Source organism: Megalops cyprinoides, chromosome 7, assembly GCF_013368585.1.
Source record: "Megalops cyprinoides isolate fMegCyp1 chromosome 7, fMegCyp1.pri, whole genome shotgun sequence".
Taxonomy (NCBI): Eukaryota; Metazoa; Chordata; class Actinopteri; order Elopiformes; family Megalopidae; genus Megalops; species Megalops cyprinoides.
In genome coordinates, this window is record NC_050589.1 from 4,294,205 (window position 1) to 4,317,190 (window position 22,986).

A 22,986-nucleotide genomic window follows, 5' to 3' on the forward strand; every position below is an offset into this window, starting at 1 on the left:
AATGTCTCTGAATGCATGTTTTCCATTATCTTAATCCGCTGTGTCCAAACTTTTGACTGTTACTGTACGCACACATAAGACCGTGCTGGACTAACAGCAAGTGGTATTTATGAGAAATGTTCATATACCCAAGATTTATTGCTGTACAAGACTTTCTTGAGAACCAAAATATAACTAGCAAAGACTTTAACTCATGCAATACATAATTAACTCACAAATGAAAAATGCCACCTATGAATAGCCTCCATGATAAATATACATTTATGCTAGGACAAGGCTTTGGTAGGAATATGGCTTTAATGACGCCACAATATTACTGCATGAAATGAAATTGCTTTCATATTCCTACTTCAAACAAGAGATAGAGTCTGCTAATACGGTCAAATCAAATACATTTTCTTACAGTAAATGTCTTCCAATACTTTGAATCTCTCAGTACTTGCTTACAGTAATGCTTACAGGCTAGTGCGGAACAGAGCAGCACAGCACAGTAAGAGGAACACTGTACCTCCCAAAGAAGGCAACCTTCATGTGCCTTCTGGCCAGCACCTCTGCAATTCCCGCCACTTTGGAGAGGTAGCCCCGCACCTCCAACACCTGCTCCTCTGTGGTGATGGGATCCAGCTCCTCATTCTTGTAGGTCTCTGTGCAAGACATCCAAAAACAGACAGGCCTCGTCACACCGCATTAGCCTGGCCTTCTGCACCGCTAACAGACCTCAATGTAGCGGTTTACAAATGACTTCTCAACAGTTTAGGAGTACACAGCAAAAACACACTCTATGTGCTATCAGCAAATATAAAAAAACATAAAAATACCATTTTTTTCCCCTTTTTTTTCTACACTCACGGAAGGGTATTTTCCCCCATTTGTACCGACAACACAGTAATCGCAAAGTAAATTGAACTGAAGGAATAAGGTCATGGGTTTATGTTTGCACAATAATTTGAAGGGAAATAACTAACCACACATCTGAAAATTGTATTGTAGGAACAGTCATACTGTGAAAACCAAAACATTGCAGTAATATTTTGTGAGGCAAAGGTCATTTTTGGGGGTTGTTTCCAGGTGTTACGAACTCATAAAGAGCCTTACTGAAAATAAAGACAGTAGTCAGCAAGACATCTGCAAACAGATTGCCAAAAAATAATACATTTTCACTGAAGAGGGCAGCACAACATTCAAATCCTTAGCTTCACATTCGTAAACAAAAGTCAGTGCAAATCCATTATGAATGCAGGACTTAAACCCCATACTGTTGAGGGATGCAGGACCATACCTTCCAGGAAAGTGGAGCTCTCCTTGATGTAGGCAGCCAGCTGTTCAAAGATGCCATTGATTTTCTTCTTGGCAGTGACGAAGTGCTTGAGTGGGGAGGCATTCACCTCAGCCATGAGTCTCTTGTCCTTCTTACCAATAGCAGTGGTGTTGGTGCGCGAGAAAACCAGAGACATTGCACTGTGGAAAAGTGGACGAGAACAAACTGCTGTGAGACGGCAGTGACTGCAGGTAAGCATTCAAAACGGCTACTGCACTGAGCTCCTCTGGAGCCCACAGAGAGGCAGACGCAGTCTGCTGGGAGCAAGACAATGGGTGCTCTTGCACACTATCAAAAAGAATGAACAAACCTGCCTTCAATTCCAAGTGGCTGTTTTTTCAGGTAGATTACTGGGTATTGTACTCAAAGAAAGAAACTACTGAAAGCAAACTAATCAGAGAGCACTGTTTGCCAAGCCGAGATCTTGAGGAAACTAAACAATGCCTGCTCTTGTGTGACACGTGACCAGAGATGCAACCATTCCTGCTCCCTGCTGGGCGTTGGACAAGCCTGGGAGAAAAACACCAGGCTGAGTTATGGCTCATTTTTGTCGGACAGGTTTGACCTGTCAAATGAAGCCCCTATGTTCCTAAAGGAAATTCCCCCTGAAATCCCCCAAAAAAACAAGTCCGCAGGGTTTAGCCTGTTCCCTTTTCCTTTCACTTTCAGGCAAGGCCTTCAGGCAGTGCTGTTTGATCTGCAGCATGCTAACTGGCTTGGAGAAATGAGGTTATGACAAAGATTCACTTTAAGTAGGTCAACTGTGCCCAGAGCAGAAGGGTACTAGTTATGGCATTGAACAGATTTTTTACCATAGACAGAGGAGGACTGGCTGGTATAGAGCACTTGGCACATCCAAAATGCTTATGCACAATTCAGTTGAAACGAATTCACTTTTTAAATCCATTTGAAATGAACAAGTCCCAACCTGACATTGTAACCCTCTTTAAAATACCAAGCTTGTTACGTGACCAGGACAAGGTGGAGCTGCTAAGTGAGGCATGACAAGCGCTGATAAAATCCAAACACAAACCCTCAAAAAGAAAAAGACCCAAAATGCACACCCCATCACTCATCTCTGCCACCCCACAAAGCTTTAAACACCGGCATGTGTTCAGGACTTACAACAACCTCCTACTGATGAATCAGGAAGGGGAAGAGGAGCTTTGTTACCGTCACAAAGGCAATCTGGAAAAGTGCCTTTTAGAGTCAATGCCTATAGAAGGCCTGAGCATGTGCTTTGGTTACAGTTTCTGCGTTCAGGTGACACGGCCTTTTCCCCCCCCAGAAAAATCACATAGTGTTGAAAGAACAACAGACTGCCCAGTATGGGGGTTGCATGTTTTCCATGGCTGTGTGTTCCATGTTGTATTTACATGAGAATATCTTTCATGTGTAGTATCCTGACGTGTTTTGGATTCTGTGATCTAGCAACTGTGATGTATGGTATTATACTTGGCTTCCCTTGTCAAGTCATTGTCAAGTTAACTTGTGGGCGGGCTTGAACAGCGTTACACTCACACTCACTGGTTTGGGAGGGTTAGCCTGGTCTGACTGTTACTCAATCAACTTGAACAGATACACATCTGTTATTTTGTGCCTCAAAGTTACTCTGGGTAAGAACGACTGCTAAATTAACGTAAAGTAATGTATTATCTTTGTTTGTTTTTAATTATGTAACTGCTGTTGGGAATTCACCCAAAAAATTCGTCCCGTCCTCACCGATTTAGCTCGGACCCGTGGCTATGGCTGTGGGACGTGCAGCAGGGCTCATCACCAAAGCAACTGACCCCGTCCACATGAGCACTTGGCCCCAAGTCTGGAGTGTCGGGTGTCGCGGCAGGAGAGTGACCACATACCTGTCTGCCCTTACTCAGCTTTTTATTAAACACTGCTCTTACAATCATCAGAACCACGCAACCACAAAGCATGTTCAGAGCAACTAATATCGGGTGCTCTGAAAGTTTTTGGTAGGACATGAAAAATGGCCCTGTAGCTTGATTCATTATAATGGTAGCGTGCCTTTGAATTGCAGCCAAAGCCAGGGAGCTCAAGAGCAGCTGTCTGTGGGAGAGTGACCTTCAGTGCCCTTCCAGGACTAGCCCTGCTTGCTTCCGGCAGCTGTCTTCATACAGTGAGAACAGTTCTTGCAACACATGCCTGCCGTTGATAATTTGCATAAATCAAAGAACAAACCCTAAGACGGAGCCCCTGAAACCAGACCCTACGCATAGACATATCCACCACGTTATACAATCTCCCAATAAAGCCATGGCACTGAGGCTTAAGAGGGAAAAAGTGAGCCGTGAAATTCTTCTTTAAAAACAAGCACTGCTGGGTAAATCTTCAGTACACAGTGACCAGCCCCCTATTTCAAAAACAATGGGCAAGCTCCACACCAGAGACACAGTACTATCAACTTCTGCAATATCCTTATTTGTGCATTGCAACAGGCTACGAGGCACAATGTTCTCCAAATCACAGAATGTGCTGTTTTTTGCAACTTTCCATCTCTTTTTACAGGTGCCAAAGAGGCGGAAAGCTACAGTTACACGAGGTCATGCATACAGCTTGCAATTACTGCCACTGGCAGCCAGCAGCCTTGCTAAAAACCTCTCACCTCAGTGTTTCAGTAACCTTCTGACAGATTAGGAGGGGACGTAAAGCAGCTTGTCTCTGTGAGCGCTGCTACCGGCAAAGCTCACTGGCGGGTATTCCACGCCAACAGCTTGCGCGGTCATACACGGTCACGGTGTTTCTCGAAAGCCAGCCACAGAGAGCTGTCTGCACAGGTGCCGTCAGGACAGGGGCGGCAGGGGAACGCAGACGTAGCGCGATGCCACACCAATGCTATGGCTAACGCTTCCCTCCCTGCAGCTCCGGTCGTGGCGTGCGTGCAGATCAGATCCACCCCTCCTCCCTCTCCTGCGCTGACCAGCAGCACACACGCATGGATTGCCCCCTTTCGCAACGGCTGACACTCCTCCTGGGATGTGACGCAACACAGACCACGCATCTGCACCTCAACTACTCCATCCAATACATGCAAATTCTGCTTTAATCTGGCCTGACCCAGCAAACGCTGCAGTGATAAGCATGAAAGGCGCAATTCAGATCCGAGCTGCATGTCACCTTCGACACCCGACTCAAGATCGGTGTTATAGAGAGAGGGTTAACAAGGACAGCTTGCTGAGAAGCACATATTTGCAACTCAATGCAATAAAAACAAACTCACCTAACCTGAATTCATCCTGTTAACACAAGGAAAACACACACACAGACACACACCTTTGTGCCTATCTATCAACCCATGGCTATCCACAGCCTGTGTGTAGCCCCTAACATTTGTTGTTGCACAGTTTTCATCTAAAACTAAAATCTTTTACCAAACACTACATACCACATAACTGTGTAAGAAGAGTACTTGGTACCACATAACAGGGTAGCAAAAGGAAGCACCAGTCAGAGAAACACAGCTTTATTTCAGTATTCAGTCATAAATTGTGACAATATTTACTGGCTTACAGGTAACTCATGTGAACCATCAATTCACACACATTTACTAGCTAGAGATCCATTGGAACATCTGTGCAGTGCCTTATCATTCTAAATCTCTAATCTTAAAATTTAAACCTTTGATAAATCATAATATTATTGTGAACATTAAACATCAAACACCAACATTACTCCCGAAGTTAATACGTGCAGTACGCGCATACAGTGGCTTCGCCGTCAAAGCGAGCGCTCTAATTCTGTAGTCCTGTAGCACAGCTGACGGAAGCCAACTAACGTTATGTTACAAACAACTCAAAAACATTTTAGCTTACCTTCGTGTTTGGAGACAATATTTCAGGACTCAGATCTATAGCACTTCACCGACTGTAACCGTTCATCCACATTCACACTAGACAGACTCGCTGGTAGGCCTGCGGTACGCTGTTTACAGGGTAATTCCCTCGTCACGGATTAATTAAAACGGCCATCGTGTAACTGGTTGTCTCCTAAACTGATTAGCTAGCTGCAAGGTCACAGTCAAATAGCACACGCTTAGCTGCCAGCGGCAATGTGTAAGCACCTCAGACAGCCAAACCGTGTTACGTCCTACCGCATCGCTAACGCCGTCTCTCGGCTACAGACTGGAGGCACATTTAACCGCGAGTGGTTAGCTGGCCGGGTACAGCTGGATATGCTGCGCACAGCCTTTCAAGTTTTATTCGTCTGGCATTGCAATGGGAGGAGATAACGTTCTTTATTATGTAATGCCTGACCAAAAAGTGAAACCATCAATTGACACGGCTAGCTATTAAAGTCAACACTGCCTTGGCATAGAGACAACATTTCAGGGCGCAGGTACCTAATTTGCAAAAAAAAAAAAAAAAAAAACCCACGCAATTCTGTAGCCAGCTACCTATTTCAGAATGACAGTACTGAACATACCTCCCACATATCTACTCGAAGTGTCAATCAGTGGGAGGTATCCGTCAAAACAGCCGAATTAAACCTCCTAGGTCAAAATATCAAAAGAAATGCTAGCGAGAAATTCATAGTCGTTGTAGCAAGTTGTAACGTTCGTAACCAAGACACACCGCAATGTCTGAGTTTCCCCATGTTGGCCAGTAGGTACGGTAGGTACCGTAGGTACGACTTCAAGTAGCTACAAGATTGATGTTGGCTACTAGGACAATCCCACAGTGTTTCTCAATCCTACTCTTGCAGCCCCCCTGTCCTGCATATTATCTATCTGTCCTTGTGATTAACATGCTCTTGATTAAATCAGGTGTGCTCGGGTAATCAAAAAAGCCACTGATGAGTTCAGTCAGGTACGTAGACCAGGGAAAGATGGAAAACGTGCGGAGCAGGGGGGCCCCAGGAGCAGGATTGAGAATCAGTGGGCTAGGGGATGACAAGGAGTTAAGCTATACAGCTAACGTTATAGCTGCCGACAACAAAGCTATACAGCTGAAAACATAAAACATTTATTAACTAACCATATAGTCTAGCATGCAAATAATGCCTAATTCTGGATGGCAAAGGGCACATTCATGACCCGATAGAACAAAGCTACCATGATATATCGCTAAGATAACTGTCTGGCTACCTGATTAACAATTAGCTGGATATCAACTGCAGCTAACTTACCTTTGGGTAGGGTGCTGATCACAAGTCCTGCATGTTTGTCCCTGAGCTAAACGAAACGAAAGTGCCTAGCTAGCTAGCTGATAACTCGAATTAACCTTCGAGACACAAGTAGCCAGCTATCTTAGATCGCTAGGCAGGACAAGCTAGATAGCTGACAAACTACCCAACATTTACTTTAACTGCTGCGCATGGAAACTGTTAGCTAGCTAGCTAACTATTAGCTAGCATGCTAACGACGCGTACAGATGTTATCTGTATATAATAATCTGATGTTGAATATATGAATGAACGAAACTGTACCCACTTATAATCAATAGTATCTAAACTGTAAAGTAAGATATGCAACTCTCTTGTCTGTCAACAACAATTTCCTTATAGCGTTCCCTTTATCACCTTCACCGTCTCATGGTCGCGTTTGCCAGTATCCGGAAACCGCGTCATTCTTGTGCGCCCACCAAACACAGCCAACGCCTTCTTTCTGCTGTGGAGTGCAGTCAATGTTGTTTAATTGCATTAAATTACCGCTACCCATGTACTGAATTGCTCAATCGACAAATAAGATTTGCTTTACTCTTGAGAGAGACAAGTGACAAGGAGAAGTTTAGTCGTAATTGTCAGCCAGGGATCATGACATTTCGATGTTAAACAGAATGACAACACCAGATTTGTTTATGTGGTTTTACGTTTAGAGTCACTGTGGAAGTTCAGTGAACTGTCCCCGAGAATATGATCACTAGATATGAGGAATACTGATCAGGATGAAAAATGCCTAGTCATGTGTGTAATTTCTTTCTCAGATATATAAAAGTACTCCAGATCTGATGGGTGTAATCTGTTTTACTTTCCTGACTGCTTATTACAGTGTTATCTTACACTGCAAAGGGGGAGGTTTATACTGTATATTACTATATCATGGCCAAAGTAAACATGAATACATATATAGAATTTACATTAAATACAATAACAGAGACAGAAAACAATAGTCCTATTTCACATTTGTGATTTTATTTACACATTTTTACCGACTTTTGCTTATTGCTACTCAATCATCTGATTTTGTTGCATTAAGTCAGTGGACATGAAACAACTCTGTTTTCCCAAATAACAGCATTAACACATAAAAAACATTCAAATCTCAAAAATGTTAAATAATTGTAAGTTGACATATCTGAAAATGATCACCAGTAAAACATTTTCATACGTGATTTTTCCATGAATAAAATGCCTAAAGTTCTCTGGTCTGGGGGTCTGTGTGTAGAAAGTCTATCACACAACAAAAAGGCACATTAAATCTTGATTCTTTGTAACTTTCTCAATATTACATATGCATCATTTAAAAAGAAATAAATATCAGAGTCTTCTCGTACACTGATTATCCTTATCCACTAGCAAACTGCATAGTATATCTCAACAGCAAAATGCCTGAGTTAGGAGTGTCTAGACAAATGACATACAATGCTCCAGTACAATACAGGCAAAGTTTTGAACAACAAAAAACTCGAGAAACATTTCATTTACACACTAAAAGCACAATTTCATCAAAACATACAACTGCCTTTTGCAGCAGAATTTCTTCGCCAAAGTCCCCCGCCCCCCCTTCAAGTCTTTGGTTGAGCTCTTCTGGCTTATGGGTGAATTTGGCCTGAGTTCTCCTGTGTCTTTAGCAAAAAAGCTGACATGATTAAAATAAGATTAAAAGAATAAGTGAAGAGGCACAGGCTGTTTCAGGGGTCCACGAAGGAGACAGCGATGTATCGGACGCCCGCAGTCGTGGGGAGCCCTTCATGGTAGTGGGTTAGACGCCCCGGGTGCATTAGGGCCCACCCTTTGCGTGGGGCCTGGATGGAACAGTTGTATCGCAAAAACCGGCATCCCCCACCCTTCAGAGATGCACAAAAAGACAAAGTGAATCAAACAGCAGCAACCTTTGCCCAACAAAGTCCAAATTTGATGTCATACAGGTATGCAAAAAAGACAATCAGCATGCTATTCAAATTAATGTACCATGTATTCCTTATTCTCTCATCAGATAAATGTGTTTCTATTGCCATATTCACATATTGAAAACAACTTAAGATAAAGACCACAATGAAAGATCAGCTTGGTATCACAGCTTTTGACTGTATGAGTGTGGTTCAAAGGACAAGACCCACACTAGCAGCTTTAAGTAATTCACCCCCCCCCCCCCGCCCCCCCAGATAAATCTAGCTGTTTTTTTCACATTACTGGTGATGCTGGCTAGACTTTGTTTTAATTAACCTGATGCAGGATACCATGTAAAACACCACATTAAGGAAAAAGGCTCGCTACATTCAATTTTTTTAGGGAGCCATGCAAGGCAGAAAGAGTGCCATAATGCTTCCTATAAAATACATATAGTACATTCGCTCTCATTTCCTATGAATCACATCTGTGGCATCTTTTTACTCAAACGAGATGTTATATTTCTAAACAGATGCATTCATTAAATACAAGCGGTAACAATGGAAAAGAAGTCAGATTATCATATACACATGCTGAATGCATTTTACTAAGCAGCATTAAGAACTGCTGTCAAGCTGAAAAACATATTAAACTTCATTGCCAATAACACCTTTTGATGTGGGATCAGCTCATTTAAAACTAAACCAATCATCAAGCAGTACATACACAGCAACCAATCAACGTTCAGCTCACACGCATTGCACACACTCACCTGGTAATCACTCCCCATTTGGTTGAGTGCAATATTTATAGTAAAGGTTGATGCGTCATGATGGGGCCTTAAATACGGCTGTTCATCTGGTTTATATCTAACTACAAAGGCCAAATCAAACTGAGCCTGCAAAGAGAGACAATACAAGCGTGATGCACAGTCATGCGGCATCAGGAAGAGAAGCAGCAGCCCCCCCCCCACCATGCAACCCCCCCCAAAACAAAAAAAAGCTCCCTTGTCGGCAGTTCCAGACAAGCAGACGAGAGAGAGGGGACGCCTGCATCGCATCACCGGATTGTGTCCCTTCGCTTTGATACCTGCCTGCCTAGCGTGTCCCCGGAAAGCGGCACGCACATTTACCTGGAAGTCAGTGCCTTTGCTGTTGAGAGCTATGTTAATAGTGAAAGTGGACGCGTCGTGGTGAGGCTCGAGCAGGGGCTGCTCGTCAGGTTTGTACCTCACCACAAAGTTCAGGTAAGAGGTACACTGATGAAAAGAGGAAATGCGTGTCAGCGGCAGACAGAATGTTCCGGAACAGGTCGCGGAATCCCACGATGCAACCGCGCGGCCTCCTGCAGGCCAATGTTACTCAGATCCATAAGCAAAACTGAGGTCTGAATGCCATTTTCAAGCACACAAGAACCGCATTGTTCAAATACAAACTGGAGTTTTGACTTCTTTTTTTGTCCAGGTAAAGGTATGAAATAACAACACATTTTAAATGTGACCTGACGTTTGGCCATGGACATTTTTAGTGCAGTCACTTTAGAACAGAGATGACTTCATCCTCTATGTATTTCCTTCAGGACACTGCTCTTGGGGGCTTACATGTAGTCATGTCCAAGATACTGATTTGCCCTCTGGCACAAGCAGGAATGAGCTGGTGTATACTGAGGCTGCCAGAGTAATAACCACTTTTTATAGCAGTGGAAATTGGCTTCATTCCTCTGAAGTGATGACATCACATGAACATCTTCAGTTTTTTTCAGACTGGAGTAATGAATATACAGTTATGTATCAATATGTAGACATAGAAAAGTTCATGGACGTTAACATTTATCTTTACTCCCGCTAAGTAGGTATTGTAAAATGCTTTCACTGCACAGTCACAAGACCAGAGTAAAAACAAGAATACATCCATGAAAATATTCTCTGTGGCATGAAATCAAATGGCCTTCATACCAACTGTATTCTGCAGATATACTATAATTGCATTTCTATCCTACATTTCTAATCCAACATTTCAATGACAAGAACACTTTAATGCAAGAATCACTAAACATTTTCAGGCCATTGTCTGCAACTACTGTCCCCTCCTAATGCCACCCAAACAGCTTTTATTCAGCTACTGAGATGACTCGTAGTGACAACAGTGTTACTAAAAGTGCATACACTCATGGAAAAGAGCACATTTTTATGATTTTATGAAGAAAAAAAACTGTTTTATGACTGAAATGCCAAAACCTTTGTCAGGATAAGAGTTACTCGCATTTATAAGCTTCCTTTTTGCTTCCCCCATCCTGTTTTTAAACAGGTAGTCCTGGGGACATCCTAAAGTCTGTGGCAGTCTGCCTGCAACTACAGATCATTGGTCTGCAATGATATCAAATTTTCTCCTTTCCTCCAAGTTTCTCTCTTTAGCCAACGGCTTTGCTTCAAAATTTTCCAGAAAGTTCTGTCATTTCCCAGAATTCACCTCAAATTTCTGGGGTCATTTCCTACGGCTAGTTTATCTTACCTTTGTGTAATATCCTGGGTACATTTTCTCTGTGATGGGAGCTACGTACTCCAGTAAGAATTTCTGCCATTCTTTCTCATAGTTAACCTGATTCATGTGGATGTCAATTGTGGGCACATTTTCATAACCTCCTTGGATCCTTGTGTCCTGTAAAAATATTTATGAGTAACAGCATAGGAACGCTCAGCCAACAAAATTTAATGGCAATATCATCTTTTCCTGTGACTTGTGGGAAACAATTACGTACTACATTGCCGCCTCCAGACCACTTTCCGAAATGTTCCATTTCTTCCACAAGGTGATTACAGGCAACGTCAGTGAATATGGGAAACCAGTACACATCAGGACATGGCTGTGAAAAAAAAGATGTTTCAGAACTGGGAGATGTCTGTTAAGGTTTCCTAACATGCATCCAGCACATCAGCATTCACTGAACTCAAAATTTAACTTTAAAATTTTAAGTACCATCACTGATTAAATCTTTGCTAGAAGTGCTTAATTACACCATTCCACAGAGCATGTATATTGTGAATAATGTCATGATGAATGAATAAAATATGTTCATATGACAACACAGGCTTGTCATCTTACGAAAAATAAGTTACTCACAGTTTCTATCAGATTGTCTTTCATTATCCGACTGTAATTTGCATGAATGTAACGTTCTTCCCAGTCCTGTGGAATGCACAGAAACGAAACACATACAACAGCATCAGACTCTCTATGTCCTGCACGTTCAGCTTTAATTAAACATGCAGACCCACTCAAGAATGGCACCAACTGCACAGTACTGTAAGTAACCGCTGTGATTCTGATACATGATTACCAGGGCGACCAGGGGTCAGAGATTTGTCTTCTTATAAGAACACAGGCCATAGAAGGAAAACTGATAAACAAATGGCTGGTGGAGAAGATTCCTTTGAACTCTATGGGTGGCTGCAGGAAATAATCATATAAACAAAATCACCATCTGTAAATTTCAGGGTTTTGTGTTTGTCTACATGTTGACCTTAACCGGAAACCTCTTTACTTTGGGGATGTGCACTCATTTCGTGCAAAGCAGCTCTGCAGGCATAGCACCCGAGTTCTAAAGACAGCAATGACAATGGAGGAATATCACATGGTCATCCTTCAACTTTCGTCTTAGTCTTCCATTCCATCTCCTTGTTTCTCACCAGCGGGTTTTCGAAGATCTGCCAGAGGTCATTGTGCAGGTGAGTGGTCTGGTAGTTTTCCGTGGACAGTATACGTCCAAATTTGTGTCTGTTGCTGACAAACATGAAGACTCCCTGTTGGGAGTAGAGGGTGTCAATGAAAAAATCTCAAACGGCTTATCTTTCTATTCACTGTATATTTAGAGGAAAGCTTAAATTAATCTTACTGATGTTACATAAGACACCAAGGATCAAGCTTATGATAAAAAGATTAGTGCTAGAGGGAAAAGAATAGACCTACAGTGAGGCTTAGTTACATAAGAATAAACTAACATTACCAATGGTCCGGGCAGGGGTAACTATTCCTTTTGACAGAATATTACCCCAAAAGCGTTCTCTACTATTATTATGAATAATAAAGTAAATTCGATTTTTTTCAATATATCAGTACATTCAGAGCAAAAGTGGAATGCACAGGTGTTTCCATGGTGTCAGTCAGATGTAAAAACCAGGGCCTCCTGTCCGTATATCCCATTGACTCTGGCCATGTTCTGGGAGTGCTTCCTGAGAATCACACTTGCTTGCCCACCCTAGAGTGGAGCGCTGACCTGGTTTCGCACGTTGTGGCAGAAGGCCATGTCAGGGTCCAAGGTTTCAGAATAGAAGAGGTCGCTGGCAGAGAGGTCAGTCTTGAGGACGCTGCCCTTCACCAGGAACACGTGGGATATGTAAGGGACGTTCCAGATGCCACTGCAAGGGATAACACAAGAGTGACACAGTGAAGCGCACATCCTTACAAAACACTGCAGGACGGTCAAAACAGCATCACAGCAATCTGAACAGCAATCTGAACCTTCACTGAAGCCAGAAACAAATACATCATCAAAATGATTAAACAATGAACAAGGCACCAGCAGTGTGCAACACTGTGTGGGTTAAAACCCTGACAACACTGCTCATGTATCTTGGAGCAAGTTAGCTACTTTACCTAAACCACTCTGATGGGAAACCAGTTGGTATAGTGAACATAACACAACCTGGAGCCTCTCAAACACTCGTTATCTCTACCAGGTAGCTTGTACCTTGGCCAACCATTAAAACCTGCAGCGCTTCTAATATTGTTGACTCCTTATGGTTTTATGCTTGTGTTGTACTCCCTCACTTGTAAGCCGCTTTGGATACAAGCGTCTGCCAAATGAATAAACGTAAATGTAAAGTACGTTTATGAAAACATAGCAATCCATTTAAAGACATCAGAATCTTCAGAAGGATCTATAACTGTTCCACTGCATATACTGCTATGACAACAGATTGCATTCTATTAAGCTGTAACACAGGCTACACTATCCAAACATACAAATGTGCTCTCCTGGAAAATGAAGAGGTGGGGCAGCATAGTGGTTAAGGAGTAGGACCTGTAATGGACAGGTTGCTGGTTCAATTCCCCAAGGGGGTACTGCTGCTGCACCCTTGGGCAAGGTACTTAACCCACAACTGCCTCAGTAAATATCCAGCTGTATAAATTGATAACATCATAAAAAAACCTATAATTGATGTAAGTCGCTCTGGATAAGAGCGTCTGTTAAATGCCAATAATGTAATGTAATAATGTGAAAAGTGGCACGTATACGTTACTCTGTCTGAGAAGATGAAGGAGTCTTTTGAAAGTGGCTTATGGGAAGCGAGCAGCAGAGGGTTTGATGGCAGACTTACACCCTGTGTCCCTGCACGATGTCCACGTAGTCCTCGGACCGGGCGTAGTACCCGTCAGCACTGAGTGCGCCCCAGAAGTTGGTCCATAGTCTGCCTGGCCTGGTGATCATGGGGGCGATGATGGGCCTGCAAGGGGTTAAACAGCGGGGGGCTCTGGTCAGCTTTACTTACACCCTGTCTGTCATTTTATGCAGCCCCAAAACCAGTGATCCCCTCCTTCAGGTGAACGTAACCCCCACAGTACACCGATCCCTTCATTCTGTGTGGGTACATTATATCACCTAGGTAATTACGGGGGAAGTGTGTTACTGTTGTCACCATACTTACTGATTCTGCTCAATGAGAATCTTGAGGGTGTCAGCGTTCTTTAGAACCACTTCCACATCTATGCTGAAAAAATACTCGCAGTCGCTGTCCTGACGGCAAACATCACTAGGGCACAGTACAGAGAAATACGGTCCATCAGAGCTTATACTTTCACTCACACAATCACAGTTTCCAGTTCCAATGTCTATCACACAGCTGTGTTAACAGCATACAGAATTTCTTTCCAACATTCAAATAAAACCACAAAAACAAAATGGATGATATGGTATACTGGAAGGATATGTTCCTGACAATCACAGTTTTGTTAGTTCTTAGAGTATACAGTTTCTCAATTGCTGTAATTCATAGTTCTTTTACAAGTGGGATAAATGGTTATTGTACTGCTTACAGCAGACAATACTTGACAGAATTAGGGAGCAAACTCACAATCCTATATTGCGTGATGCTATGCTATCTATCTCCTCCTCTGGACCAATCACTTTCACCGCCTGGTACTCTGTCCCATGATCCTTCAGGAAAGTGCTGACGTGTTTTTCATGGTGTGGTTCCTGTGGCAGGGGAAGATATTAGAGAAGGTCCAAAAAAAAAAAAAAAAAAAAACCTTACGTGAGAGATCAGGTGAGCCAGCACCGTAAGATAATGAAAAAACGTGACAAAAACTATTACAAAAGTCAAAATGTGAATGTTTAGTCTGATGATTTGATGCTGTGTAATAGTAAGAATTTCAAACCTTAATTCTAATTTGCATAAGTGTAATTATCAAGCTTGTCTTTTCTGTATTTGACATCCATCACAATAGATTTAACTGATAAAATGGATTAAAACATATTTAATTAATATGGTCCAAAGGGCACTTACTACACATTATTCAGGGACCCCAAGGGTCCCCATAACCCCATTCTAAAAAACCAGAATGAGGTACTACCATTATTTTAACAGCAGGGGGCACCATATTTCCTTATCCATATTTAGTTTTATCTGAAAACCTGAATGAGCCCAACCATGCTCCGGAGCATGTTGGAGTAATTTACACTCAGCCTACGGCTGACCTGAAACGCATGACAGGAGGCTGACGTGTCCTCCGGGGGGGGCGGCGCGTCACTCACGTGATTGTAAATGAAGAGCTTCAGTCTGTCTTTGGGGTATTTGAGTTTCAGCAGGCGCTCGAAGAACACTGTGACGAAAGGGGTGGGCTGCTGGATGAAGATTCCTATGACTACCAGCGGGTAATCGCTCTCCTGGAAGAGACAAACGGACGTCAACTGGGTGAGTGGAGCAGGAACCAGCATGTGCGACACTGAAAGCATAAGCGTAGCGATGAGTGATGAGCGAGACTTCAAGGGCCCCCAAATGGGTTGCTACCTGTGTCATCTTTCATTTGCCAATCTGAACCGATCATATGGTTTTGGTGTGCAAAGTTTTTTTTGCAGCGAACAAGCCAGTGACTGAAAGTATATGCCAGCTTCGCCCAATACGTTTGAAGCCTCACTGCCACGCCACTACATAAAAACCCTAAAAACACTAGCTTATAATTAACATGTAACTAAGTGACAAAAATAAACATCAGGACTGCCAAGCACCCGTCTTTGTTGGCATCCCATTTTAAGCCATGGTCAGCACTGGTACAAACTGTTGATGTGTGTATTCATGCACAGACAGCTTCGGATGACAGTGGCCCACCTTGAGCCCTGACAGCGGCCTCTGGTCCTCATCACATATAGTGCAGCCTGTCTCAAATGTCCATGACCTGGGAATGTAGTTGCCCAGGTAGTTTATCTGGAGCTGAGGAAAACAAGTTCAAAAGCAATTTTTGCAGCCATTAGTTACGTTCATTTCTCCCCTTATGAAAAATAAATATTTCTTAAATATGAAATATTCTAATCAATACTTTTAAACAAATAAAATATATATACATTACTAGATATTCCTAACAAAAACAAACAAGTTCTCCCTCATCACAGAATTACTGCCAACAAATCATTAACAGATTGCCTTTTTTCCCCCAATTACTGAAAGTGTTTCATGATATTGAGCAGATGTACCCAAGGCAGTATTACTTCCTGTCTAACATAAAAATTTTCTTTTTATCTCAGACTTGGAAAAAACATTTCTGGTCCTGGTTCTCACCTTCGTGGGCCCGTTGCCATGGACAATAACAGGCAGAGTATCATACAGCACATTCCTCGCTCGCACCCGCCCATCCTCAAACTTCAGCACCACCTCATCTGTACATATAGAGGCCAACACAGACAGACCACATCACAGTCAGAAACAACTGGGGTCCTCAAGGACACTCCTGTCCCACACTTTAATGACCACTGATGCATCAGACACAAGAAAACACTGTCTTCATTCACTCAGTCAACTTGTGGTATTGTTGCTGTGAGATTATTCAGCTTATTTTAGAGTTAACTGAAGCCTTCTCTTCCTTAACAAAACGCAAAATGGGAACAGCTGTATTTCTTCAAATAGGCCATGAACAGTAAATGAGCACTTTACGGAGAAAAACTAAAAACTGAAAATTCAACAGTTCAATCAGGTCTCAGAATATCTGCTTAACATGCACTAAAGCTGGAACATACAGGGATGCACCCAATCAGAGTCCTCATTTTCTGCTTCTTGTAATGAAATTAGGAACCAGCAGACGGCTACAAAGCAGAGCCGTTATACTCCTCTGATCTCAGTGGGATCCGCGTCCTAATGAAGCATCTGCTTCTCTTTACGTGCACACGACGCTCCCCAGCGATCCGTGCGGAGTAGGGTGCCGGCTCCCCCTCCACAAGCTGGCCTACGTGTGCTCAGACACATCTCACGGCAAATTCAGAAATTCCACATGCAGGCGGAGCCAGAGGCAGGCTGGGAGCTCCCGCTCAGCGCAGCCTGGCAGAGCTCCAGAGAGACAGCGGCTGCTGTCCCACCCCCACCCCCCAACCCCCCCACCACCGGGCCCGATCCACGCGTAAATGATCGCTACCCTCAGCTCTCCTCCACAGCCTGAGGACGCCGCTGCTCCATAAAACAGGAAGTAAATGCTAAAAGATGTTTCTCCTTGCCTTGTTTTTTTTTTTTTTGGTTCGCAGCAGGAACTGTAGGAAATCTGCAGAGAACGGAAACTGCTCAAAATGCAGAGCTGCACTTTGGATTCTGCAAATGGGGGTCAGGTTTTTGAAAAGCCAGTGTCTTCAGCTCTGAAGCCAGATGTTTGAAGCACTGCATCAGTTCTGGCATTTGTGTAGTCTACTTTCCACTCATCTTACCCATCTGTTTGAATTCCCCCTCTCCTCACAAAAGCACATGTAATCACTTTTAAAGACTTTTGCTTTCAACATCAAATCCTGGTGATAGTCTAGTGAAAACTGAACTGTTTTGAACTGTAATGCAAAATTTTTCCAAGCACAGATCTGCCCCTTTCAAACCTATTCAGATAAAACAAAAGGACCTCACCTAGCGCTCCATGAAGATTCTGAAACAATCTGCATTTGTTGTCCACGGTTATATTTATAGATTTCTGGAAGAAAAAGACATTTTAGACTTAAAATTAGCAGGTATACAGTTCAACAAATCAAGTACCAGATCACATAAATCTACTGCATAATACATATACACAGCAAGTTAAAACAATAACAAAATTAGTATCTGTGCAACTGCAAAGGAAGAAAAGCACAACCTTTTAGCTACAGTTGAGATTTAGCATAATTGTTAAACCTTTTCGGATGGTCATATAACAATACACAGCAACAGCAAAGTATGTACCCTCTTTTCTGGGTCGATATAAATCTTGGTAAAAAAAAGCTGATCGCTCTCATTGTCTTTTCCTGTCCAGTCTGCAACCATCTCTTTGAGGTTAGGCGCATAACCAATGAATCCTGCAGGGAAACAAAAGAGCCACTGAAAACATAAGATGGAACAGGACACACAGCCAGGCTTAAAGCCACACAGTTTGTGAGTTTTGATGTCATTCTTGGAGCAATAATCTTTGGGTTCCTGGTTTTACTTCTGGGACTTTTGTAGCTCAACACCTGACTTAAAGATTTAACTGGAGAACTGAAATTTGCTGATGATTTCCCAAGCTCACAGCCCTGAACTGTCACAGCGGAGACTGCAAAGTGTATTCATAACCAGCGTCCTGAAAGGGGTTTCTGTCCCCTCTCTCACAAACTATGCGGACACAACAGCAGCTTTCAGAATTTATTTCAGATTGAGATTATTATAATGAATTACAATTTCAGATGTCAGCTCTCGTCTCTGATCTTAAAACACCAATCTGACTCCACTTATATAAACGTAGATCGTTTTTTTTTTGGTTTGGTTTTCAAAAACATTGTTGTGAATGCTTTTAGACTGGGGATGTTTTACACTTGAAGACTTCTACAGGCAGTGATGTCTACATGCCTCCAGAGCCTAGGAACCTCTTGCCCTCCCTGAAGTGCGGGTGCTTGTCCTCCAGGTGGCGATCTGGCCAGATGAGGGTCTCTGCAGAGAACACCACCTTGTGCCTGGCCTGTTGGAACTTTTTCAGCAGCTCTTTCGGGCCCGAGGCAAAGACAACATCATAGCTATGAACAGAGGGTGGAAAAAAACACAGTGAGCAGCCACTAACACCAATATCCCCAGGCAAAACAGGGAGGCATGGATACTGGAAGTATGAACGGCTGTCTTGATAATAGAGTGCAGAGTAAATTATATCCCCTGGCTTCACTCCTGGTCCACGCATCTGCGAAAGTGTGCAAAGAATAAGGTGTTGGGATGTGTTTCTGATTTACAGACAGTGATATGCTTTTACCTGTCAATGAACAGGACAACCCGGTCCTCCTCCTTCATTTTTTCCAGGGCCGATTTGAGAAGGCGCACTTTCTGGCCTCCCCCGGGCGCCGACATGTAGTCCCCACCTCTCCATTTCTCCCCCCTTCCCAACACCTTCAAAACCAAACACCAGCCAGTCACATCTGTACATTTCCTGGGAAGGACAATCGCTCTTTCATTAAAGACATCTGTAAGCAGCTGCAAAATGTGTCCATGTTTATTGTGTGCCCATGAGCCTACTGGGACCTGAGAAAATATTCAAAATCTTGTTTAAAAAGTCGAAAATGTTGGTTGAAGGTGCATTTTTCCTGTTCTTACTATACCTTGATTGTGTAATTAAAGTGCCTAGCAGACCTCAAAAAGCGCCGGAAGCCATCTGTCTCCTTCGTCGCCACAGTCAACACGAGAAGTTTGTCTGGCAAATTAGAAAAAAAAAAAATCAAAATTAATAGCAGTTGTACTAATGCAAAGCAAACAATTAAATGACAATGAAATCTAAGTTAGTTAGTTATGAATCACATACTACCAAATCTCTATTTAGATAATATATTTTAAAACTAGTTCTTCATTAAACTAAATAGCAGCTGATCAACACATTGACAAAACGTTTGTGCCGTTTATATTACTTTAGGTACCGCAGTGCCAAAAAACAGCTATATTCACAGAAGACTTACAGGAAACCCCATGTGTTGCTCCTTATTCATGAGCTTGTTGTATAACCCTGGCGACGCCAAGACAAACAACTAAAGGCCCTCAGTGAAATTCTTCACCTCACAATAAAGATCAAACAGGGAGGTAGGTAATTGGCCAAAAAATTGCTACTGCATCTCAGATCTGTAAAATGCTGATGCGACAATCTTTTTGCAACATCAGTCATCATAATGACATGTCCTCGGGGCACTACAAATGCAGCCTTGTCTTGAAATCCATGGCATATTGCAAGTTGGCTGGTTCCCTGAGATAAGTTCATGAAATCAGCTATTTTGATCAAGCATTAATCATATTTCCATTCCACATATGTACTAATCTACTCACCCTCTAAGTTCCAAACCTACCATAGCTCGCATTTGAAACGTGTTTCTGTCACAAATCGAGTAGTACCTCCCCCTGCGTTTTTGTGATCGCTGAGAAAAGTGTAATGATTTACATGGGGTAACGCATTCCCGATTATTCATTCATGCCACTGAAACCAAGAATCTGAAGTAGACACATATTTCTGCAATACTTCCCTTCAAAGTCGCTGTTGTGTACACAGTGGAATCCCTCTTCCCAAGCCCATATGAATCAAAGTCGCTGTGACATTACAATGATGGCGTATCGTTCCCATTCAAACCCAACCCGCCGCGCAGACCATCCATCGTCTAATTCAACCGCTTGATTTTATTTTTAAACTTCTAACAGCGGACGATAATTAATGTTCTTTAGTACAGCTCCAAAATGCATAAAGCATTATGTTAACCATCCAGTCCACGTCAGCAGCAATGGAAATCTCGAGAAAGCGGAGTTCGTCTTTTAGTTAACTATTACTGTCCTGTGGGGCTGTTTTAGTACACTAGACTTGTGTGTCGACTTAAATACCCCCGTTTATTGTGTATAGGGTGGCATTGGGTAACTGGTTAATTAGTTAGCTAAACTACATACATGATCTCATGAAAAAGTTGTGCGACGACAGCTTGTTAAAGGCATATTCGCCTGAAATCTCAGTCGAATGCATAACGTTATCCTAAACCGCAATAAGTATTTTACAAAATAAGATATCCACTGGAGTACAAACTGATTGATATAACCTCTAATTTTTCCTTGAATTCGTCGTATATCCTCCTAAGTAACGTTATCGAGAACGGAAAGCGCATTGTAATTCCACAACACAGAAAGAGTCGTTCTTACCTTCGGGTATTGGACGCTCATCTTCACAACTTATCTCTGCGAAAAATGCAGCGAACCAGACGCCACAAAAAAGTGTCAAAACTAGTGTTCTCATTTTAAGCATCCTGTCCCATTCACTCCAGAAGCTCCACGGCTGTAGTTATAGTCTATGTATTATGTGAAAACTACGCTTGCCTTCTCTTATTTGTCGGTCTCCACTCAGACTGCGAGGGTTAGCACAAATTAGCAAGCTAGCTAAGCTAAATCAGTCGGAGTTCCCTCCACCCCCCTACGCATCACCAAATCATTTCGGGATCCCACGAATCAGCAGCTGTGGACACCTCAAAACATCTGGGAAGGTACTGGAGAGGGGGATGGCCTTTCTGAGTACGTTAATGAATAAGAATAAACATAAAGAAATAGTTCTTGGTTAAAAACACATGGTTGTAATTAAGCAAACATATTTTTGCCCCTTTGTGATAAATTGTCATGTAGTCCTAAATGCTGGAAATGTTACTGTACTGTACATGCGTTCTATTTCTAAAAACTACCTGTGCAACGTTTGTTGCTATAGCTACCTACTTCATTCGACTAAATTACACATCTAGCCAACTGGCCATTAATTGATAAACATTTTCCCACATGTGTCCTGTTTGATTTAATGTCCTAACGTGAAGTCCTTATGCACTGATCCAAACATCTGTTTTCCACGTTAAAAAACAGGGTCTGCGTAACCAGCCAACCGGCTGGCTACGTGACACTCTGCACGTGCCCCGTCTTCCTAAAATGAATATGTGCATTATGACAGAAATTAGAGAGAGGGACAGTCGCTGAAATTGTAGCCCAGAGTAAAAAGTCGCCAGCTAGCATTAAGTAGCTACCGATATTTCTTTTGGGATCTGCAGGGCATGAAAATACACAGGCTGGCCATGTCGGTTTCTGTCTACAAGCATGTGAGCCAACTGAATCAAAACAATGTACGATGTACTGTCGCTAGCTAGATATTAACTCAACACAGTGGACTAAACCTGTTTATGGTGTTCTCCGTAAACAAGCAACTATGCTGGCGAACTATGTACAACAGTTTCCTTGAGCTATTCGAAAGTTCGGGAGAAAAAAGCTTCCAATTTTGGAAACGGGAGTAAAACTGTCGTGAAGGGGGGAAGACTACCAGAGAAATTCCACAGAAATTCTACTCCGACCGGTTGGTAACAGGAGCTTGGATAGCAATGCTATTTGCGTTCCCATGTCGTAAACCACCCTCTACATTCGTGTCCTAAGTCCTCAGTTTTGGCTGCCCACTGCCCTCCATATTGAGTGAGTCCTGGCTCTGTAAGACGTGAGTGGGAGGGGGGTGCTTGTCGTTCCCTCAGCTGGTCCCTCGGAGACACTTTGCAGAAGTACTGTCTTTGCTGTGTGGGAGAGAAGCTGATGAAACATTTTGGCGTTACAGGCAGAGACAGGTCAACCTACTGATCTGTGAACCACAACATATGCTTTGTCCATAAACAGCTTCTCCCTTATCCCCTTGACTGGATTCAACAATAACATTGTCTAAGGGCCAGTCAGTCGGTGAAAAATAAGGGGAGGGAAATAAGGTTTAAATTGTTCTGGACATCCTTACGTGATGGCAGTCTATGAAATAATTATACTAGAGAATCACTGCTCAACAAGAGTGTGCAGTAATATTTTAAGAGAAAATGTTTCAGATAGGCAATAATTTCTTTGCAAGCCAACACCTGGTTACCATCTGTTGCCTGCACGTAAGTCCACAGGTGTTGCTACAGCTAAAACTTAATTATAGCTAGATTAATAACCCCCAAGCTAACTGTGTATTAGGTTCAGCCAGGAAGATGTTTTAGTCAGATAGCAAGTACATAGATAGTTAGTTGTAATAGCTGGTGCTGCTTAATGTCCTTCTCCAGCTAGCAAGCTAGTCCAGCCAAGTAGCTACTTTAGCTAAAGTAGCTACTTTATGTAAAATGCTGCACCTGGATAATGCATACCACACATTATACATTTAATACATAAAGCTGATATCCAGCATTAACAACCAATGTATTGTTGCTTGCATTCACGCAAACGAGTATCCACCATCTTTTCATTTTTCGATTTCTTCGCATGTTTCACTAGCCTCAGATCAGTGTTTTGAGTTGTGTGCTTACAACACTACAACACAAAGAGTTGTAGGTCAGCAGCTTTGCCCCCATCACTTCCACAGATTCGCTCGCAG

General features: G+C 42.6%; 2 protein-coding genes across 4 annotated transcripts in view; both read right to left on the reverse strand.

Annotated features, from left to right (window-relative positions):
• Positions 1–6,873, reverse strand: part of mfn2 (mitofusin 2) — a 17,077-nt gene extending 10,204 nt beyond the window's left edge. The window contains exons 1-3 of one of the 2 annotated variants that reach the window (XM_036533660.1): positions 6,458–6,873; positions 1,280–1,458; positions 509–644 (exon numbers count right to left, since the gene is read on the reverse strand). In XM_036533660.1, the coding sequence (XP_036389553.1) occupies positions 509–644; positions 1,280–1,454 (311 nt within the window). In that variant the 5' untranslated portion in view covers positions 1,455–1,458; positions 6,458–6,873. Of the gene's footprint in view, positions 1–508; positions 645–1,279; positions 1,459–5,145; positions 5,486–6,457 lie in introns of those variants that run through there. The other variant, XM_036533661.1, reaches the window with a different exon arrangement.
• Positions 6,874–7,673: 800 nt separating this feature from the next.
• plod1a (procollagen-lysine, 2-oxoglutarate 5-dioxygenase 1a) lies at positions 7,674–20,995 on the reverse strand. 2 transcript variants are annotated; one of them, XM_036533771.1, is made up of 19 exons: positions 20,775–20,995; positions 19,211–19,302; positions 18,868–19,001; positions 18,477–18,640; positions 17,838–17,950; positions 17,529–17,592; positions 16,212–16,309; positions 15,765–15,866; positions 15,191–15,322; positions 14,511–14,632; positions 14,085–14,189; positions 13,758–13,883; positions 12,653–12,794; positions 12,066–12,179; positions 11,500–11,565; positions 11,138–11,242; positions 10,891–11,037; positions 9,153–9,278; positions 7,674–8,337 (listed from the first exon to the last, which is right to left on the reverse strand). In XM_036533771.1, the coding sequence occupies exons 1-19, from the start codon at positions 20,875–20,877 to the stop codon at positions 8,182–8,184; spliced, it is 2,211 nt and encodes a 736-aa protein (XP_036389664.1). In that variant the 5' UTR covers positions 20,878–20,995; the 3' UTR covers positions 7,674–8,181. The 2 variants fall into 2 exon arrangements, with proteins under 2 accessions (XP_036389664.1, XP_036389665.1); XM_036533772.1 differs by lacking the exon at positions 9,153–9,278 and adding an exon at positions 9,513–9,638.
• Positions 20,996–22,986: the final 1,991 nt, after the last annotated feature.

What these genes read in the sequence shown, in the direction of transcription:
- plod1a (XM_036533771.1), bottom strand. Translation starts at nt 20,877, where the DNA reads ATGCTTAAAATGAGAACACTAGTTTTGACACTTTTTTGTGGCGTCTGG. An exon ending in ATGGCAACGGGCCCACGAAG is followed by an intron (nt 15,867 to 16,211) that starts GTGAGAACCAGG and finishes TGTTTTCCTCAG; the next exon opens with CTCCAGATAAACTACCTGGG. An exon ending in ATCGTGCAGGGACACAGGGT is followed by an intron (nt 12,795 to 13,757) that starts GTAAGTCTGCCA and finishes TATCCCTTGCAG; the next exon opens with TGGCATCTGGAACGTCCCTT.